The sequence below is a fragment of the Acomys minous genome (genome assembly GCF_964271855.1).
Source record: "Acomys minous genome assembly, chromosome: 2".
Classification (NCBI taxonomy): Eukaryota; Metazoa; Chordata; class Mammalia; order Rodentia; family Muridae; genus Acomys; species Acomys minous.
This window is the reverse complement of record NC_140484.1, coordinates 53,587,741-53,605,339: the sequence shown is the minus strand read 5'-3', so window position 1 is coordinate 53,605,339 and position 17,599 is coordinate 53,587,741. Positions and strand designations below refer to the sequence as shown.

Genomic DNA, 17,599 nt, shown 5'->3' with positions numbered 1-17,599 from the left:
CTGTGTATGAACACAGAGCCACAGCACAATGCCAGGCTCACAGCAGGCCCAGGACAAGGTGGCAGCAAGAAAGGCCGAGGGCTCGTGGGAGGGTCGTACACACAGCTGGCTGGCAAAGGACTCAGTGACTGGAGATATTCCAGGGTGCATACATACCTGACAGGTCGCAGCTTTCGATGCGCTTTAGGTCTGCGTCCACCCAGAACAGCTTGCCCAGAGCATTGTCCACCACAAGGGCCACGGGACGGATGAGGCCCGTGGTGAAGAGAACCTCACGCTCCGTGCCATCCAGGGAGGCCCGCTCGATCTTGGCCGCGTGGTCCTGCATATTGGTGAAGTACATGTACCTGTGGAAACAGTGTGTGGAAGCCGCAGGTGAAGGGCAGGTGCTGGGAGCTCCTACAGGGCATCATCCACGGCCCCACCCCCAGCCCCTGACCATCCAATCAGCAGCAACGCCCCCCCCTCACAGCTGGTCCTAGAGGGGGTGGGGGAATAGTGTCCCTCAAATTTGTGCCACCCTAGAATTCAGAATGCGAGCTTCTTTGAAAACGTGAGGATTGAGATGAAATCCTTGTGTGTGAGGGTGGGGCCCCAAATCCAGAGGCTGCTGAAGTTAAAGAGAGAAGGCCACGGAGCAAAGAAAAGCAACACGGTCAGAGGGGGGGCCTGGAGTGACAGCTGGGAGACTGTGTCCCACTGCGTCAGAGGACAGGGGCAGTGCCATACGGGGGACTGTGGACCTCTAGGCTCTGAGACTGTAAGTGGATGAACACTGTAGCCACAGGACACTTGTCTACACCCCTGCCCAACTGCCAAGGAGCTCTTCCATGAGGAAGATGCTCACTCCTGAACAGGTGTCCACCAGCAACTAGGGCTCCACTTAGCCATCTGGGGGCTGAATGACCCACACCACCATCCTTCTCAAGGTCACAGAAAAGGACACCAAGACTGAGGGCTGTATCACCTACCCACCATCACTAGGGCAGTTAGTGTAAGAGTCAGGAACCCCATAAACAACACCTTGCCAATCTGATGCCTGCTCCATGGCCCCACAGGACTCCCCAAGCCCAGCTTTGTTCTTGAGCTTTGTGGGTACCTGCCCCAGTGCTCTCTCTCACTCTGAGGACCGACAGGTAAAGAGTGCTGAGAGACTCCAGGAAGGACAAGCTTTGAGTTGTGTGTGGGGTAGAATTGTGCAGCTCCAGATATCAAGTTGGACAGATTAGTACAAGGCCCATGCAGCAGGCTCACCAACCCCCATCCAGCTGGGGATGCTGGGTATGATGCTGGAAACACTGCCTGGCGCCCAAAAGGCCAGCACCAAAGGTCCACAAGGGCCGGTGAGTGACTTCATGCCCTGACCAGAATGCAGCCCTCATCTGTCCACCTTGGGGTCACCTACCCTCGCTCAGCATTGACAGCAATGGCCCTTGGCTTGTCACGGTCCCCTCGAAGAACCACTCCCATGGCATCCCCATCCAGCCGGTGGACATTGATGGTATTGGTGGCCTCACAGGTCCAGAACAGTGTCCGGCTGTAGATGTCAATGCTGAGATCGTGTGGCTGTCTGTCTGGGCTTAGGCCTTGGCTGGGAGAGGTCAGCACGGAGGGCTGTGAGAGAGAAGCAGACTGAGCTTGCACCACACTGTCATGCACTGTGAACCCCAAGGGAGAGAAAAGTTCCAAGTTCAGCCTCAAAGTCAAGACTCTCACAGACGTGGGGCATGACTTCCAGAATCGGCTCTTCTAAAGCAAACATTTATTTATCTAGCTGGCTCTGTGCATGTGTGTACATGCACGCACGTCTCACAGCACACATGTGTGGAGCTCAGAGGACAATTAGTGACAGTTAGTTCTTTCCTTCCACCATGTGGTGCCAGGATTTGAACTGAAGTCATTCATCGGGCATGATTTCTAGCACCTGCACCCACCGAGCCATCCTCGTGGCCCTCGACTTAGATCTTAGTGGGATGCCCACTTAAGAATATGCAGAATGGGGACAGCCAAGGCTACATAGAGAAACCCTGTCTCGAAAAACCAAACCAAACCAAAACAAAACAAGAATATGCAGAATGGGCTGGAGAGATGGCTCAGAGGTTAACAGCGCTGGCTGCTCTTCCAGGGGTCCTGAGTTCAATTCCCAGCAGCCACATGGTGGCTCCCAGCCATCTGTAATGAGAGCTGACGCAAGTGTACATGCAGACAGAGCACTCATCTACTTAAAATAAAAAAAATAAATCTCTTTTGGATTTTGGTTTTGGTTTTTGGAGACAGGGTTTCTCTGTGGAGCTCTGGCCATCCAGGACTCACTATGTAGACCAGGCTGGCCTCTAACTCCCAGAGACACGTCTGCCTCTGCCTCCCGAGTGCTGGGATTAAAGGTGTGCACCACCACGCCCCACTGATAAATAAATCTTAAAAGACAATGATAACAGTAACAACAACAAAAAAAACCCAAACAACCAAAAAGAGCGCGCCAGCGGGACACCAGAGGCCAGGCCCCTCGAGGGAATCCACCAGAGGCCACTGGCGGCTGTCAACTAGACTGCCAAGACTCGAAGCCCAGCCTCTCTCCCTTCGTTCCCACTGTTCAGGCGCCAAGCTCTCGGCTTTCAATGATCAGATTTTGTTCTTTTAATTCAGTGGCCAGGATAGTAGGGAGTGACCAGAGCACTCTCCCTCTCTTCTCGTAGACTCTTTATGGAGAAGGGATGCAGGCTGCCGAGGCAGGCAAGGGGCTTAGGGCAGGTGCTGGGGCTGGAGGGAGGGAGGGTGGAGGGAGGGTTGGGGTGTGCAGTGAAGGGTAGGCAGAGGTGCAGGGAGAGGGGCAGTCAAGGAAACAGGGTAGGGGGGAAAGGGGGAAGGATGCACATATCTGCAGTAAGGTGTCTGAGAAAGGCAAGAGGAGTGAGGCAGGCGGGGTTCTGAAAGTCACGGGGGCTTTCAGACGATTTGTACCATGGGGCTTTCTTGCAGGGAAGCCACAGTCATCAGTTAGCACTCAAGGTGACTGCCTGAGAGATGATATCCCAGAGCCACTAGCCCAGCCTGGCGCTGAAGTGCTAGCCACCCATCTTTACCAACAGTGGAGGAGGAGGAGGAGGTGGAGGAGGTGGAGGAGGAGGAGGAAGAGGAGGAGGAAGAGGAGGAGGGGGAAGAACTGACCTGTAATTGTGACTTGATAACCTGACAGGCCAGTGGGTAAGTTTTTACCATATGGGCCTCATGATAGTTCCCCCCCAGTCATCAATCTGATGACCTAACCTCTGGTGGGCGACTATCCTGATGGGGTTAATCTAGGTGGGGAAGCCCACTGTGGGCGGCACCCTTTCCTGCCCCGGGATCCTGGCTGTATAAAAACAAGCACCAAGTCGACACACTACCGTGGGAAAGGGGCCACGTAGCTTTTTGCGTAGCTTTTGTAAAAGGCATCTTGGGAAAGGCCTCCTGAGGCAGGTTTGGTCACAACAGTCTATGTACCCTTCCTGGACAGGTCACGCATAGTGGGAAGGCTCAGCTCTGCTAGGCTTGAAAACTAGGCTGACTGGGCATGGTGGCGCACGCCTGTAATCCCAGCACTTGAGAGGCACAGGCAGGGAGATATCTGCAAGTTCCGGGCCAGCCTGGTGTACTTAGCGAGTTTCAGGATATCCAGGGCTACGGGGAGGGGTTGGGGGAGAGAGGGGGATACAGAGACAGGGGGGTAGGTGTGGGGGAGGGGGGAGGAATAGAGAGAGAGAACACTAGACTGGCAAAATGGCTCAGTGGGTAAAGAAGATTGCTGCTAAGCCTGACACTGGAGTTGGATCCTCAGGGTCCATATGTTGAAGGAAAGAGCTGGGCACCCCCACAAATTCCTCTGACCTCCACACTTGAACCACATGACTTGCTCACACACATACACTTGTAACGAAAATTCAGGTATAACATTTGATAAGCTGGGTGGTAGTGGTGCACGCCTTCAATTCCAGCACTCGGGAGGCAGAGGCAGACAGATCTTTGTGAGTTTAAGGCCAGGCTGGTCTAAAAGTGAATCCATGACAGCCAAGGCTACACAGAGAAACCCTGTCTCAAAAAAAAAAAAAAAAGCATTTGATAATACACAATTTCACTTATGTGAAACAAAAAAAATGAAGAGGCCAGGTGTGGTCACACACAACTGTAGTTGTCGCAGTGCCTGGGAAATAGGGTGCAGGAGGATGAGGAGCTAGCCTATGCTACATACTGAGTTTGAGGCCACCCTGGGATACAGAAAAACCTGTCTCAAAAAACTAACATGGAGGAGGTAACTCAAGGGTCAAAGAGCCTGTGGCGCACGCATGAAGACTACAGTTGAGAGCCTCTGAAATTCATATAAATGAAAGGTGAGCATGCCAGCCCTAAAAGGCAGAGCCAGGGAGTCCCCAGAACAAGCAGACCAGCAAGACCATTGGTTTGATAGACAGACCTTGCCTTGGTGTGTAAGACAGAAGATGATTCCCAACATCAACGTCAAGAATACACACACACAGCCAGGAGTGGTGGTGCATGCCTGTAATCTCAGCACTTCGGAGGCAGAGGCAGGTGGATATCTGTGAGTTCAAGGTCAGCCTGTTGTGCAAAGTGAGTCCAGGACAGCCAAGGCTGCACAGAGAAACCTTGTCTCAAAAAACCAAAATAATGATGATAATACACACACACACACACACACACACACACACACACACACACACACACGGAAAGTGTATGCAGACATTTGTTCTGGCATGTGGCTTCAGGAAGACTGCATGACACACACTTCCATTCACAGGCTATGAGCCACATCCAGCCACACCTGCAGCCAGAACTTTCTGCCCTACTTCCCATGATGGTCCTGCCACCATTTCATAAAGCTCACATAATGTAATCCCTGATACTCCACACCCACAGATGTACGGGCAACTGGCCAGACAAAGAGGCTCCAACACTTCCCACAATCCCACCCTGCTTTCTATGTGGTGCTGGGGGATTGTTGTTATTATTAATTTTTATGTTATAGGTGTTTTGCATATATACACGTCTGTGTACTATGTGCATGCCCAAAGAGAAAGAGGAGGGCATTCGATCCCCTAGGACTGGAGTTACAGGCAGTTGCGAACCACCACGTGGGTACTGGGTATCAAATTCCGTCTTCTGAAAGAGCAGCCGGTGCTCCTAACCACTGAGCCCTCTTTCCACCACCACTAATAGAGTTTTCTGAGCACCAGGCCCCACTCTCTTTGCCCCACAAGCCCAGCTGTTTCTGTTGGGTAATTCTGCACAGGTTCCACTTTCAGGATTTATTACGTTACAGAATTAACTGCATAAGAGATAGCTGGGGAAAGCACTTGTCTTGCAAGCAGGAGGACCAGGTCCCACACTGGGAAGCTGGGCACAGTGGCATACATATGTAATTGCAGCCCTTGAGAGGTGGAGTCAGGCAGATTTCTGGGGCTTGCTAGCCTACTCAGCAAGTCCTAGGTCCCAGTGAGAAACGCTGTGGATGGTCCACAGTGGATGGTCCAGAGGAACAACATCTGACGTTGCTGTCTCGCTCCCACACACGCACACACGTATGCACAAACACAAAGACTGACCGCGTGAGTCCTATGAAATAAATGAAGTGTATATCATGACCCCTGAGCAACAGAAAACCACCTTGGACAAAAGAACCGTGAGCATGACCTACCAGCACGCGGACCCCGAGCCCCAGCAACAACTGGGAAATCCAGTTTCTCTTGCTCACAGCCCAGGGCTTCACGTGCCCAGGATCACACCTATAATTATTACACAACCAGAGTCCAGATCCTTGTTTGTCACAAGCCCTGCCCAAATAAGGGGAGCAGCCTGGAAGCCAGCAGGGCAGGCTCTGGGCAGAGCGTCCCCCACACCCTGCCCGCAGGAGCACCTGCCTGGGTCCCGTCGTCCTTGGCCCTCTTGATGTTCTGGCGCCCGTCCACCCAGTAGATGAACTTGTCCAGCGGGTCATAGTTGATGGCTTTGACGTTCCTCAGCCCGTGCAGGGGCAGGACAAGGTCCGGGCTGAGCTGGTCATCGGGGATCATCCGGCTGATGGCAAATTTCTGGCTGAACAGCAAGAAGGTGGAGGGCGCTGGAGTGGGACAAACAGACCGAGCGCCGAGCATCAGCAAGCTGAGGGCGCTGGAGCGGGACAGACAGACTGAGCAGAGAGCATCCGCAAGTGTAAACTAAGGGGCTGGACAAACAGACGTGAGTGACAAGAAATAGCAAGCTAAGGCCTCTGGACAGACAGGGTCAGCAAGCACAAGCTGAAAAGCTGGACAAACAGACCTAACAGGGACTATCAGCAAGATGAGCGTGCTTAGACAGACACACTGAGCAGAGAGCATCAGTGGGTGGAAGACGAGAGGCTGGGGCCAGGGGTACAGCAGCCAGCGTGGTTACAGACCAGCATTTGGTCCTACTGGACCCCTTAGAGAAGAGTGGACACAGAGCCGTCAGAAGGCACGGGTGATGGGCCATCTTACAGCCTGTTGTGGCTGTTTCTGCTATCATCCCAAAGTCTGTACGGTTGTTCTAAATAAACAGATACCTTTTTTTTTTTTTGGAGATAGGGTCTCATGTAGCCTTGAACTCAGATAAGCAGTCAAGAATGGTCTTGAACTCCTCATCCTCCTGCCTCTACTTCTCAAGTACTGGGACTACCTGCACGACCACACCCAGTTATGCCATGCTAGGAGAGGTCCCCAGTGCTCTGCACATGCTAGCGAGGTCAGAACTCTACCAGCTGAGCTGCAGAGAGACAGACAGACAGACAGACAGACAGACAGAGACAGACAGAGAGAGAGAGACAGAGAGACAGACAGACACAGACACACACACACAGAGAGAGAGAGAGAGAGAGACAGACAGACAGACAGACAGACAGACACAGACACACACACACACAGAGAGAGAGAGAGAGAGAGAGAGACAGACAGACAGACAGACAGACAGACAGACAGACAGAGAAAGAAAGACAGACAGAGACAGACAGACAGAGAGACAGAAAGAGAGAGAGAGAGAGAGAGAGAGAGAGAGAGAGAGAGAGTGTGTGTGTGTGTGTGTGTGTGTGTGTGTGTGTGTGTGTACACGTACGTACAGGTGCCCTTGGTGACCAGAAGTGGAGGGGAGGAACTATTGCTTTTGGAGAGATCAGAACACTGGCTTCCTCCTTCCCAGCAGGGAGCGCAGGTCCTAAGGCCCAAAGCCAGTTGCCCAGATTCAGGAACTATGGCACTGAGATGTGTAGAAGCCTCCAGAACAGGGCGTTACACCAGGTGGTTTGAAATCCAAACCACTGTCCCAAGACCCTAGCAAGTAAGCATTCCTGCTTCTGTACCTCCACCAAGAACACAGCACCAGGTTGGACATGGCAAACATTCAGGAAAGCAGAGGTAGGTGGATGCCCATGAGTTCGAGGGCAGTCTTGTCCACTTAGCGAATTCTAGGCCAGCTACACAGTGAGACTCCGTCTCAAAAATTAATAGAGAGATGGCTCAACAGTTAAGAGCACTGTCTGCTCTTCCAGAGGACCTGGGTTATATTCCTAGCATTTACGTGGTGTCTGTGTCTGTGATTCCAATTCCAGAGCATTCAAGGCCCTTTTCTGGCCTCCATGGGTGCCACACACCCACACATACATGTGGTGCCCAGACATACAGGTAGGCAAAACACCCCTATTACTTAAGATAATAACATAAACCAAAATAAATAAATAAGAATTTAAAAACCCCACAACCCAGAGAGGCGACTCTGACCCTGGCCCCCTGTAGACCAGCTCAGTGTCAGGTGCATTTCCCACCCTTCCAAACCTCAATCCCCACCAGTTCAAGAGGGAAGGGCAAAACAGCCACGCTGTGGGGGGCACACAAGCCCCCAGGTGACAGAGGACCCAGTTCTGTGTGGAGGCCGAACTATATCTGGCTCTCTCACAATGTCACATCACAAAAGATATGGCTGACAGGACACACCTGTACTCACAGAGGGCTCTGGGGAAGTCAACCTCTGGCCTTCTGACTTTCACTTGCCTATCACAGATACGGGACAGTCAACACGGGGTTGTACAGGTCAAGAACAGACCCGGGAGCCATTCCAGTGGCTCCAACCGTCTCAGCTGTGCAGCCTTGAGCAGTTTACTACATAGCTCAGGGCCTAGGGCCTATGGCTGCAGGCGTACACTGAGAGGCCCCCTCCCCCATCTCCTAAATGATTTCTACATTCAAAGGTCCTCTTACAGGAAAGGTTCGCCCTCACCCAGTCTGGTCACCAGGCATAAAGCCTGAGCAGTGCGCGGCCTGCCCAACCATCCATGTATACAAGGCACCCCCGACTCAAGAAGCTCTCTTTTGCCACACCCCACAACGGTGGCTAAAGGGCTAAGCCTGGGGCATGCGGTGAGGGGGATCAGGGCACTTACGGCTACAGTTGCGGCTGCTGGGGTCCAGCGTGTAGTGAGAAGCACAGCCACAGCGGTGGCCCCCGGGGATGGCGAGGCACAGCTGCCCGCACTGGCCATTATTGTGCACGCAGTCGTTGAGGCCATCCTGACGGGAGGAGTGGAACACCAGAAGGTCCATGACGAAGTCCAGGTGGCCCTGGATGAGGGTGCGGTTCCGCCCGCTGGTCTTGTCGGCCCGCTCGATACTGTGCAGGTTCCAGTCAGTCCAGTAGATGTAATCGCTGTACTGAGTCAGGCCAAAGGGGTAGGGCAGATCGTCGGCTATCACCATGCGCTCCTGACCTGTGCGGGGGACACAGCACAAGGGCGGGCAAGAGAGCTGTCAGGCCAACGAGCTGAGGAAGCGCCGGGCCAACCTTCATTTCCAGGAATCTTAGCCGAGCATGGACGCCTGAGCAGTTTCATGAAGCTGGCTGGCTGCCTAGCTAAGTGGCAAGCACACCCAGTGTCCTTCGGGAGAAACCTATATAACATCAGCCGCGGGGCCACTTATACCTCATTCCCCATGGTCACGTGGCTACAAAGTCCCATGGAGACTCAGAGCAATGGAAAAGGGGAGAACATGACAGCATAGAGTGGTCTGAGGAGACCTGTCTTCCCGTGTTACCTGCTGGCCAGGGCTCAGGACACTGATGCGCCTAACACACAACAGGCATGAGGCCGTGTCTCATGGAGAGACAGGGAATAGGGCAGGCAAAGCAGAGTGGGCATAAGGTTCTAGGCGAGGAAGGAGCCTAGGGGACCTCAGAGCCCCTGGACCAGGCACACGTCCAGCCCCGCACATCGACACTTCATAGCCTGGTGCTGCAAGCTCGTGTCTCCTCATGCGTTCTAAGCATGGAACCTGGAGCCCACAGGAAGCCTTTCCCAACACCACAGCAACACTGCCAGGGCTAGATGGCAATATACCCCAGGAGAGGGGACAGTGCTGTGGTTGTGTCCATGCCTTCGTGATGCTAAGTGGCTCAGTGGCCAGAGCAGGCTAGTGTGCATAAGGAGAGGGAAGCTTATAGAGCCCTGCCACTTAGTCCCCACACCTCACCCCTGAGGTCACCAGTCCTCACCCAGCATGTTAGAGGACTCAATCATGTTGGTGTCCAGGTCAGTCCAGTACAGTCGCTGGTCGGCGTAGTCGATGGTGAGGTCATTGGCCCGGCCCACCTTGTCTACCAGCGTCATGCAATTGGTCCCGTCCATGAAGGCCCGCACGATCCTTGGCTTGCCACCCCACTCGGTCCAGTAGATGTAGCTGGAAGGTGCCAGAAAAAGGGAGATAGGCAGCACTGAGTCGAGTCCTGGCTTAACACAGAGTATAGGGCAAAGAGTGACTGCTGCCATCTCCTAAACAGCCCCCTTGCCCTGGGGGAAGCTGGTCAGTGACATCTTTTAAGGAAGGAAGGAGCCAGACCCCAGCTGAGCTTCACAGTTCTGGCTCTCCCCAGGGGCTGGGAAGAACCCATGGGTATCCAAACAGGGCATACAGAGGAAGCCATCAGACAAGGACTGCCCAAGCAGGCAACAAGTCTTCACTAAGCCAGCTGAGTGTTGGTATGTCTTGTGAATTAAGAGATGTGGGTAAATACAGATGAGGGAAAAACCCGATCAGGGCTAAAGTAGCACAGAAGCGGCCCCTCCTCCTCTTCCCCTGCACATCTGAAAAGGATGCCCAAACCCTCATTCTAAGGTTTGGAAGATTCTCTTGCTCTATGCTAGCACCTTGACCTTCCTCTTCCTCCTTCCAGCCTGAGCTCACAGATATGGTCCAGGCAGGGTTCACTTGCTCCACGTGGTCGCATGGATGCTCTACCGAGTGAGTATGTGCCATGCACCAAAAAGGACACTTGGAACCAGAAAGAGGCCATACCTGACCCACGAGGCCTCAGTGCCCAGGATGCGGGGGTCCTTCTTACGTTGATCTGAAGCCAAGGCTTAGCAGTTTGTAAACCATTTCTGAACAGCGCTAAATCCAAGTGCCTCCAGGCCAGCTCTGAGGGGTACTTTGGTCACAATTGCAGAAAGGAGGCCTGGTATGAGATCAGTTGGCCCAAGTTGATCTAATTGGCTGCATGTGTGCATGCGTGTGTGTGTGTGTGTGTGTGTGTGTGTGTGTGTGTGTGTGCGCGCGCGCGCGCACTTGTGCTAAAGGTTAACACTGAGTATCTTCCTCAGGGTCTCTCACTGGGCCTGGAGCTTGTGGATTTGACTAGACAGGCAGCAAATCTGCCTGTCCCTGGCTCACCAACACCTGTGTAATAAGCAATGCTGTATCTGCTGTTTATATTAGTTCTGGTGCTCCAATTCAGACCCTCACGCAAGTATGGCAAGTGCTTTACCAGTGGAGCCATCTCCCTCAGTCCCTCTTAGCCTGTGTGTGTAACATCAGAGGCCAAGATACTGGCCCAAGTGACAATTAAGACAGCTTATACAGGGGCTGAAGAGATGGCTCAGAGGTTAAGAGCACCAACTGCTCTTCCAGAGGTCCTGAGTTCAATTCCCAGCAACCACATGGCGGCTCACAGCTATACCATCTATAATGGGATCTGATGCCCTCTTCTGGCCTGCAGGTGTATGTGCAGGCAGAGCACTGTATACATAATAATAAATAAATAAATCTTTAAAGAATAAAAAGACAGCTTATACAATAGCTGGGCGGTGGTGGTACATGTCTTTAATCCCAGCACTTGGGAGGCAGAGGCAGGTGGAGCTCCGTTAGTTTGAGGCCAGCCTGGACTACAGGGCAAGTCCGAGGACAGCCAGAGCTGTTACACAGAGAAACCCTGTCTCAAAAAGAAAAAAGAAAAGAAAAAAAAACCTATACAAAAGTAGCTAGAGTCCAGTGGCTGACAGTAGCATCAGTGCTAGCCTCAGTTTCTCCTCTAAGAATGAGAAAGACAACCTTCTAGGGTCCTGGCCAGCCCTGGCACCTTCAAGTGCAAGGTGGGGACAGTCACAGTCAATACAGAGGCCCCTGTGAACAGATGGGAGGGGCCAGGGTCACGTGACAGGCAGAAGCACTTCTTACCCTTTAGTAGGATCCAGAGCCAGAGACCTGGGGTTGTCGAGGTCTCTCCACACGAGCACCTGGCGGAACTGCCCATCCAGCCGGGCCACCTCAATCCTGTTGGTCCCTGTGTCAGCCCAATAGAGGTTCTTGCCCATCCAGTCCACGGCCATTCCCTCAGGGTAGTCGAGACCAAACTCGATCACGTGCTCCACTGAGCTCCCATTCATGAAGGCTCGGCTGATAGTCTGGGAAGGTGAGGAAGGAAAGGGTCATGTGGGGTCATGTGGGGTCATGTGGGGTCATGTGGCGTCCGGCTTCTATGGTTGACATCAACCCAGGAGACAGAGTCTCCAAACAGACGACTGCAACGCAGGAACAAACTTCGCGTCTTAAAAACCGTTGCTAAGCTTCTACCCAGAATGAAGGAAAATATAAAGGACTGAGACAGGCGCGGCGGTTCAGCAGGCAAGAGCACCTGCTGCTTACTCGGGAGGACTGGAGTGCAGGTGCTCGCACCCACACCAGTCAGCTCACGAACACCCAACACCCCAACACCGTCACTCTACCTCGGAGGGATCTGACACTCTCTTCTGGCCTCTGCGGGACACTGGACACTCATGTGCTCATATAGTCACACAGACAGACACATACATAAGCAAGACAACATTGTGTGTGTGTGTGTGTGTGTGTGTGTGTGTGTGTGTGTGAACTTTTCAACAAGAAACCGCTCTTGAACTGTTAACAATTAGAGGAGGGGATGGGGCTGGAGAGTGGGCGCGGTGGTTGAGTGCACTTGTTGCTCTTGTGGAAGACCAAGGCTCAGTCCCCAGCACCCACATGGTGACCTTCAACCATCTGTGAGTCTAGTTCAGGGACTCCAACATCCTCTTTTGACCTCCGAGGGCACTGCACACATGTGGTGCACATACATACAAATAGGCAAAACACTCATACGTGCCAAATAAATACATCTAAAAAAACAAAACAAAACCTACTAGATGCGGTGCTGTGCACCTTTAATCCCAGTATTAGAAAGGCAGAGGCGGGCAGATCTCTGAGTTCAAGGTCAAACTGGTCTTCAGAGCAAGTTTACGACAACTGGGACTACAGAGGTAAATCCTGTTTCCAAAATCAAAATAGCCGGGCATGGTGGCACATGCTTTGAATCCCAGCACTAGGGAGGCGGAGGCAGAGGTAGGTGGATCTCTGTGAGTTAGAGGCCATCCTGGTCTAAAATAAGAATTAGGAAAGGACTGGACAGATGGCTTCATGGTCAAAAGTGCTCTTGCAGAGGACCCAAACTGGGTTTCCAGGATCCACACCAGGCATCTGATAACTGTCCAGGGGATCTGACATCCTTTTCTGGTCTCTACCAATACCAATGAACATAATAACATGGACACACATAAATAAAACTAAGCATTAAAAATAAATTAAGCGAGCCGGGCGTGGTGGCGCACGCCTTTAATCCCAGCACTCGGGAGGCAGAGGCAGGTGGATCGCTGTGAGTTCGAGGCCAGCCTGGTCTACAAAGTGAGTCCAGGACAGCCAAGGCTACACAGAGAAACTCTGTCTCGAAAAACAAAACAAAACAAAACAAAACAAAACAACAACAACAACAAAAAAACCAAAAAGCAAATAACCACAAGAAATAAATAGTAGCGTAAGACATAGGTCGTCTTCTTTCTTGGCCTCCTCTTGGCCCCATCCGCCTTTGTTGGAATGGAATAGTCCAGGCTGTTCTCAAACTCAGCAGTTCTCTTGTCTCAGCCCCCTCCCCCCAGCACGAGAATGACAGGCGTGCACCACTGTGCGCAGCCAAGATAAATGGTTTCCTTTTTTTTAACAAAAGGTGATCAGAGTGTGTTAGGCATCCAGTATGTTAGAGCAGGGATCGGCTAATTTTTTACCAAAAAGGGACAGAGAGCATCTCAGGTTTCTCACAGCTCACAGATGTAGCCCCGTTCTGCAGCCTGGCAGCACAGAAGCAGTCACCGGTAAGTTCCTGAACACACAGGCATCACCATAACCCCAAGAGAACCATTTACAAACCGGCATGTTCTGGAGACCCCACCTAGGAGACAACACCTGCACTGTCAAAGGGGAAGAGTCACAGGTAAATGGGCTGTGAGAGGGTATATGTCAATGTCAAGTCTCACCAGGCAGTTCCCACAAGAGCCCTGGGCATGTCTCCTAGACCTACCGAGATAGTCATCTACATGTGCTTGTTAAATTATGTGCACTGCCCCTTTAGTGTCAGCGCCCTGGAGGCAGAGGCAGGTGGATATCTGTGAGTTCAAGGCCAGCTAGAGCGTCACAAAGAGATCCTGTCCCAAAACCACAAAAACATAGAAACAAGCAGTAGGTACACTAGTGTTTTATTGGCCTGCACTGAGTTACATTCAATACTATAATTCCCTTCTCTATGTGTACGTGTGTGTGTGTGTGTGTGTGTGTGTGTGTGTGTGTACACATGTGTGTGTGTGCATGTAACAGGAGGGCCAAGGTTAACGTTGGCAGTCTTCTATCATTCTCACTAAACCCACAGCTGGCCCATACAACTAGTCCAGCTAGCCAGCTTGCAACAGTGATGCCCAGCCTCTGCCTTCACAGGCTGGGATTACAAGCAGGTTGCCATGCCCAACAGAAGATCCCAGGCCTGGTTGTTACATTTGCTCTTTGACCGTTAAAATATCTCTTTAGTCTCAACACCCTAATTTTTTAAAGGTTAATAAATGGAGCTGGGCAGTCGTGATGCACGCCTTTAAATCGTAGCACTCAGGAGGCAGAGGCAGGCAACTCTCTGAGTTCCAGGCCAGCCTGGTCTACAAAGCAAGCCCAGGACAGCTAGGGTTACACAGAGAAACCTTGTGTCAGAAAAAATTAAAAAATGTCTTTAGGGGCTGGAGAGATGGCTCAGAGGTTAAGAGCACTGGTTGTTCTTCCAGAGGTCCTGAGTTCAATTCTCAGCAGCCACATGATGGCTCACAACCATCTATAAGGAGATCGTGTGTCCTCTTCAGGTATACAGACATACATGCAGGCAGAATACAGTGCACATAAATATATAAATCTTTTAAAATGTCATTAGATTTATTTTTATTTTATGTTTGGGTGTTTTGTCTGAATGAATGTGTATGTCTATGCATGCAGTACCTGCTAAGGCCAGAGGGAGGCACTGATCCCTTGGAACTGGAGTTACAGATGGTTGGGAACCACCATATGGGTGCAGGGAATCGAACCCAGTGTTCTTAGCCACTGAACCATCCTTCAGCCTCTTAACAATTTATATGTAGCTGTGTGTGCCTGAGTACATTTAAGTGCACCGCGTGTACACAGTACCCACAAAGGCCAGAAGAGGACAGCAGATCCCTTGGAGCAGCTACAGGATATAGTGAACCACCTGATGAGAATGCTGGGAACTGAACTCAGATCCTCTTGAAGAGGAGAAAGCATTCTCAACTGCTGAACCATCTCTCTAGCCCTCATATCATTCTTGAAACAGGAAAAGAAAATCAGCTGTGAAGCATTCCACAGCAGCTCCACAGGCATTTGCAGCTTTGTACTAGGTACCTTGAGGCTGACATCGGTCCAGTAGATGTGGTTGTTGGACACATCAAAGTCCAGGGCAGAGGCCTCCTTGACACCTGTGAGTGGGATGGCCACATCGTTGTTGTTAGTCTCCAGGGAGATCCTGTGGATGGTGGCTCTGCTGGTGAACACCAGGAAGGCCTCGGGGACAATGCAGGTCTTCATGTCACTCAACAGCTCCAGGCCGATGGGGCAGCCGCACTTGGTGGCATGAGGGGTGAAGAAACACAGATGGCTGCACCCTCCGTTCCCGTCTGCGCATGGGTTGGTTCCTGTGAGGCAGATACACAGCCCTGGACATCAGCGGTCTGGCAAGGGGAGGTGCATATAGTTCACAGTTGTGTGTGGCTAAACTCTTGCCATTCACCAAAAGGGGACCACGGAAGGAGGAGTGGCAGAAAGCCTGGATGGTCAAAGCCTTCTCTACTGGGGTCAATTGGCAGTGACAATACCACAGGGCCCTGCTGTGGCCAGGCACGGGTCCTAGGGTGTCACAAGTCTGTTGACAGTGGAAACTGAGTGCGGAAAGCTGGAAAATATCATCGCCAGCAAACAAGGGGTGGCCTTGCCTGAGCTACATCCAGCCCAGCTCAATGGCTGGTCAACTGTTCCTCCTCAATTCCTACCCTGATAATGGGACTGGCTCTTGTTGTTCTTCTAGAATGTTCCCTGGCTCACTGACTCCTTTGACAACCTATCAAGCTCAGGCTTGCCATGGATAGCCACCGGCGTCCTTTTTTATTAAAGCACTCAGAAGGTATCACACTCAATTTATTTTGGGCCAGCCTGTTATCTCGCTCTGCTCCTGAATTGCTGCTAGCAGCAAGTTAGTGTTAAATACTTAAGCTTAAAAAAAGGAATGTCTTTCCCCTTATCACAGATGAGGCAGGCCCAACTTCTTCACAGCCAGGGAGGCTGGCTTTATTCCCATCTCCCTCCTAGCGGACATGGGTGGGACTGGCCAAGCCTGTCAATTCTGCAAGTTGCCATGTGGCCTGACACAGTGACAGAAGGCACAGGCCAGCCCTCGGTCACCCACGCTGCCTCCATGCTGTGTCTTCGTTTAGCTGTCTCTTCTGCCAGGCACACCCAGCCTGATCCTGCAGAGCCAGGCTCAGTCAACCTCCCTCCTATTGGTAAAGCTAGGCACCTCAGTCACACTTACTCTGCATGCGTGTATGTTGTGAGTGTATATGTGAGTGTAGTATGTGCACGAGAGGGTGTGTGTGCATGTGTGCATGTGTGAGTATGAGGGAATGTGTGTGTATGCATCTGCATGTGCAAGAATGTGAGAGTGTGTGCATATGCAACATGCACACACACACAAATGTATATGCCGGAGCACAAATGTGAAGGTAAGGGGACAACTTTTAGGCTTTGGTCTCCCCTTCCACCATGTGGGACCTGAGCCTTGAACTCGGAGTATCAGGCTTGGCTGCAAGCACCTTTACTCACTCAGTCATCTCACCAGCCCAAAGCTCTGGTTATGGGTTTGTTTGTTTGTTTCCATCTTTTTCAGACAGGGCTTCTTTGTGTAGCTTTGGCTTTCCTGGACTTGCTTTGTAGAACAGCCTGGCTTCGAACTCACAGCGATCCGCCTGCATGGCACCAGGCACGGGAGTGGCAGGTGGGAACAGAGCCCATGCCCTGTGGAGCAGTCCCCGGGCCCCACCTGGAACTTAAGGTCTGAGTATAACCTGCATTTGGAGTCTTCAGAAAGACAACCCGTCGAACCAAATAAAATTCTCCTACGCGCACTCTTTGACTATCCTGTCAGGTCAAAAGTATGTTTTGAGAGTCACAAAGGCAAGGTAGATTCGGGGAGTGCCAGGCTCAACACCTGTTTCCCTCACCTGGCCTCTCTCTGTCCCCAGTGTTTCATGGGGGAGCTAAGACTAACATACGCTTGGCTTAGACACCGAAGTTCCTACCAGGGCCTGGCACACATTTCAGCCACGGTTATGTCCAACATGCCTATTTCTTGACGACTACCTCCTCCGTATCCCCGGGCAACATGCCACCCCTGCCCTAGTCACCATTTCCTGTCTTGCCCATCCTCGGAGTGGATACCTTCTTCTGCCCCCCAAGCCCAGGTCTGGACTTGGACCTGTATCACCTTCCCGGGACTCACCAACAACCTTGACCACATTCACTGCTTTGAGTCCCATCAGGTCGGGCAGCTGATCGATGATGACATCCCGGCTGGCCTTGACCTTGTGCACCCTCTCAATACTGCGCCGCTGCCAGTCGGTCCAGTAGATGAAGTCCCCCAGCAGTGTGAACCCGAAAATGTGTGGGAGCTTGTCTTCTAGCAGGGTCCGCCGCTTTGTCCCGTCTATGTTGATCACCTGTGTGTTGGCAGAAACACCGGTCTGGATGGGCGGGGGCGGCTCCAAGCCTCTGGCACAGAAGAGCCAAGTCTTCTTCTGGAAAGGGCTACGTCGATTAAAGCAAGCACTAAGCCTGGGGGGGTGGGGTTGGCTCAGCTGGTGGAACGCATACATGAAGCCCCAGGCTTGGTA

At 52.1% G+C, this 17,599-nt stretch overlaps 1 protein-coding gene across 2 annotated transcripts in view; it reads right to left on the bottom strand.

The window, feature by feature from the left end:
• The window catches only part of LRP5 (LDL receptor related protein 5), a 104,572-nt gene that overhangs the window by 20,695 nt on the left and 66,278 nt on the right, over positions 1 to 17,599 (bottom strand). For both annotated transcript variants that reach the window (XM_084750590.1, XM_084750591.1), the window contains exons 8-15: positions 17,209 to 17,425; positions 15,060 to 15,349; positions 11,505 to 11,731; positions 9,547 to 9,731; positions 8,441 to 8,764; positions 5,913 to 6,112; positions 1,406 to 1,614; positions 157 to 347 (exon numbers count right to left, since the gene is read on the bottom strand). In XM_084750590.1, coding sequence (XP_084606716.1) covers positions 157 to 347; positions 1,406 to 1,614; positions 5,913 to 6,112; positions 8,441 to 8,764; positions 9,547 to 9,731; positions 11,505 to 11,731; positions 15,060 to 15,349; positions 17,209 to 17,425 — 1,843 coding nt within the window. The remainder of the gene's footprint in view (positions 1 to 156; positions 348 to 1,405; positions 1,615 to 5,912; positions 6,113 to 8,440; positions 8,765 to 9,546; positions 9,732 to 11,504; positions 11,732 to 15,059; positions 15,350 to 17,208; positions 17,426 to 17,599) is intronic.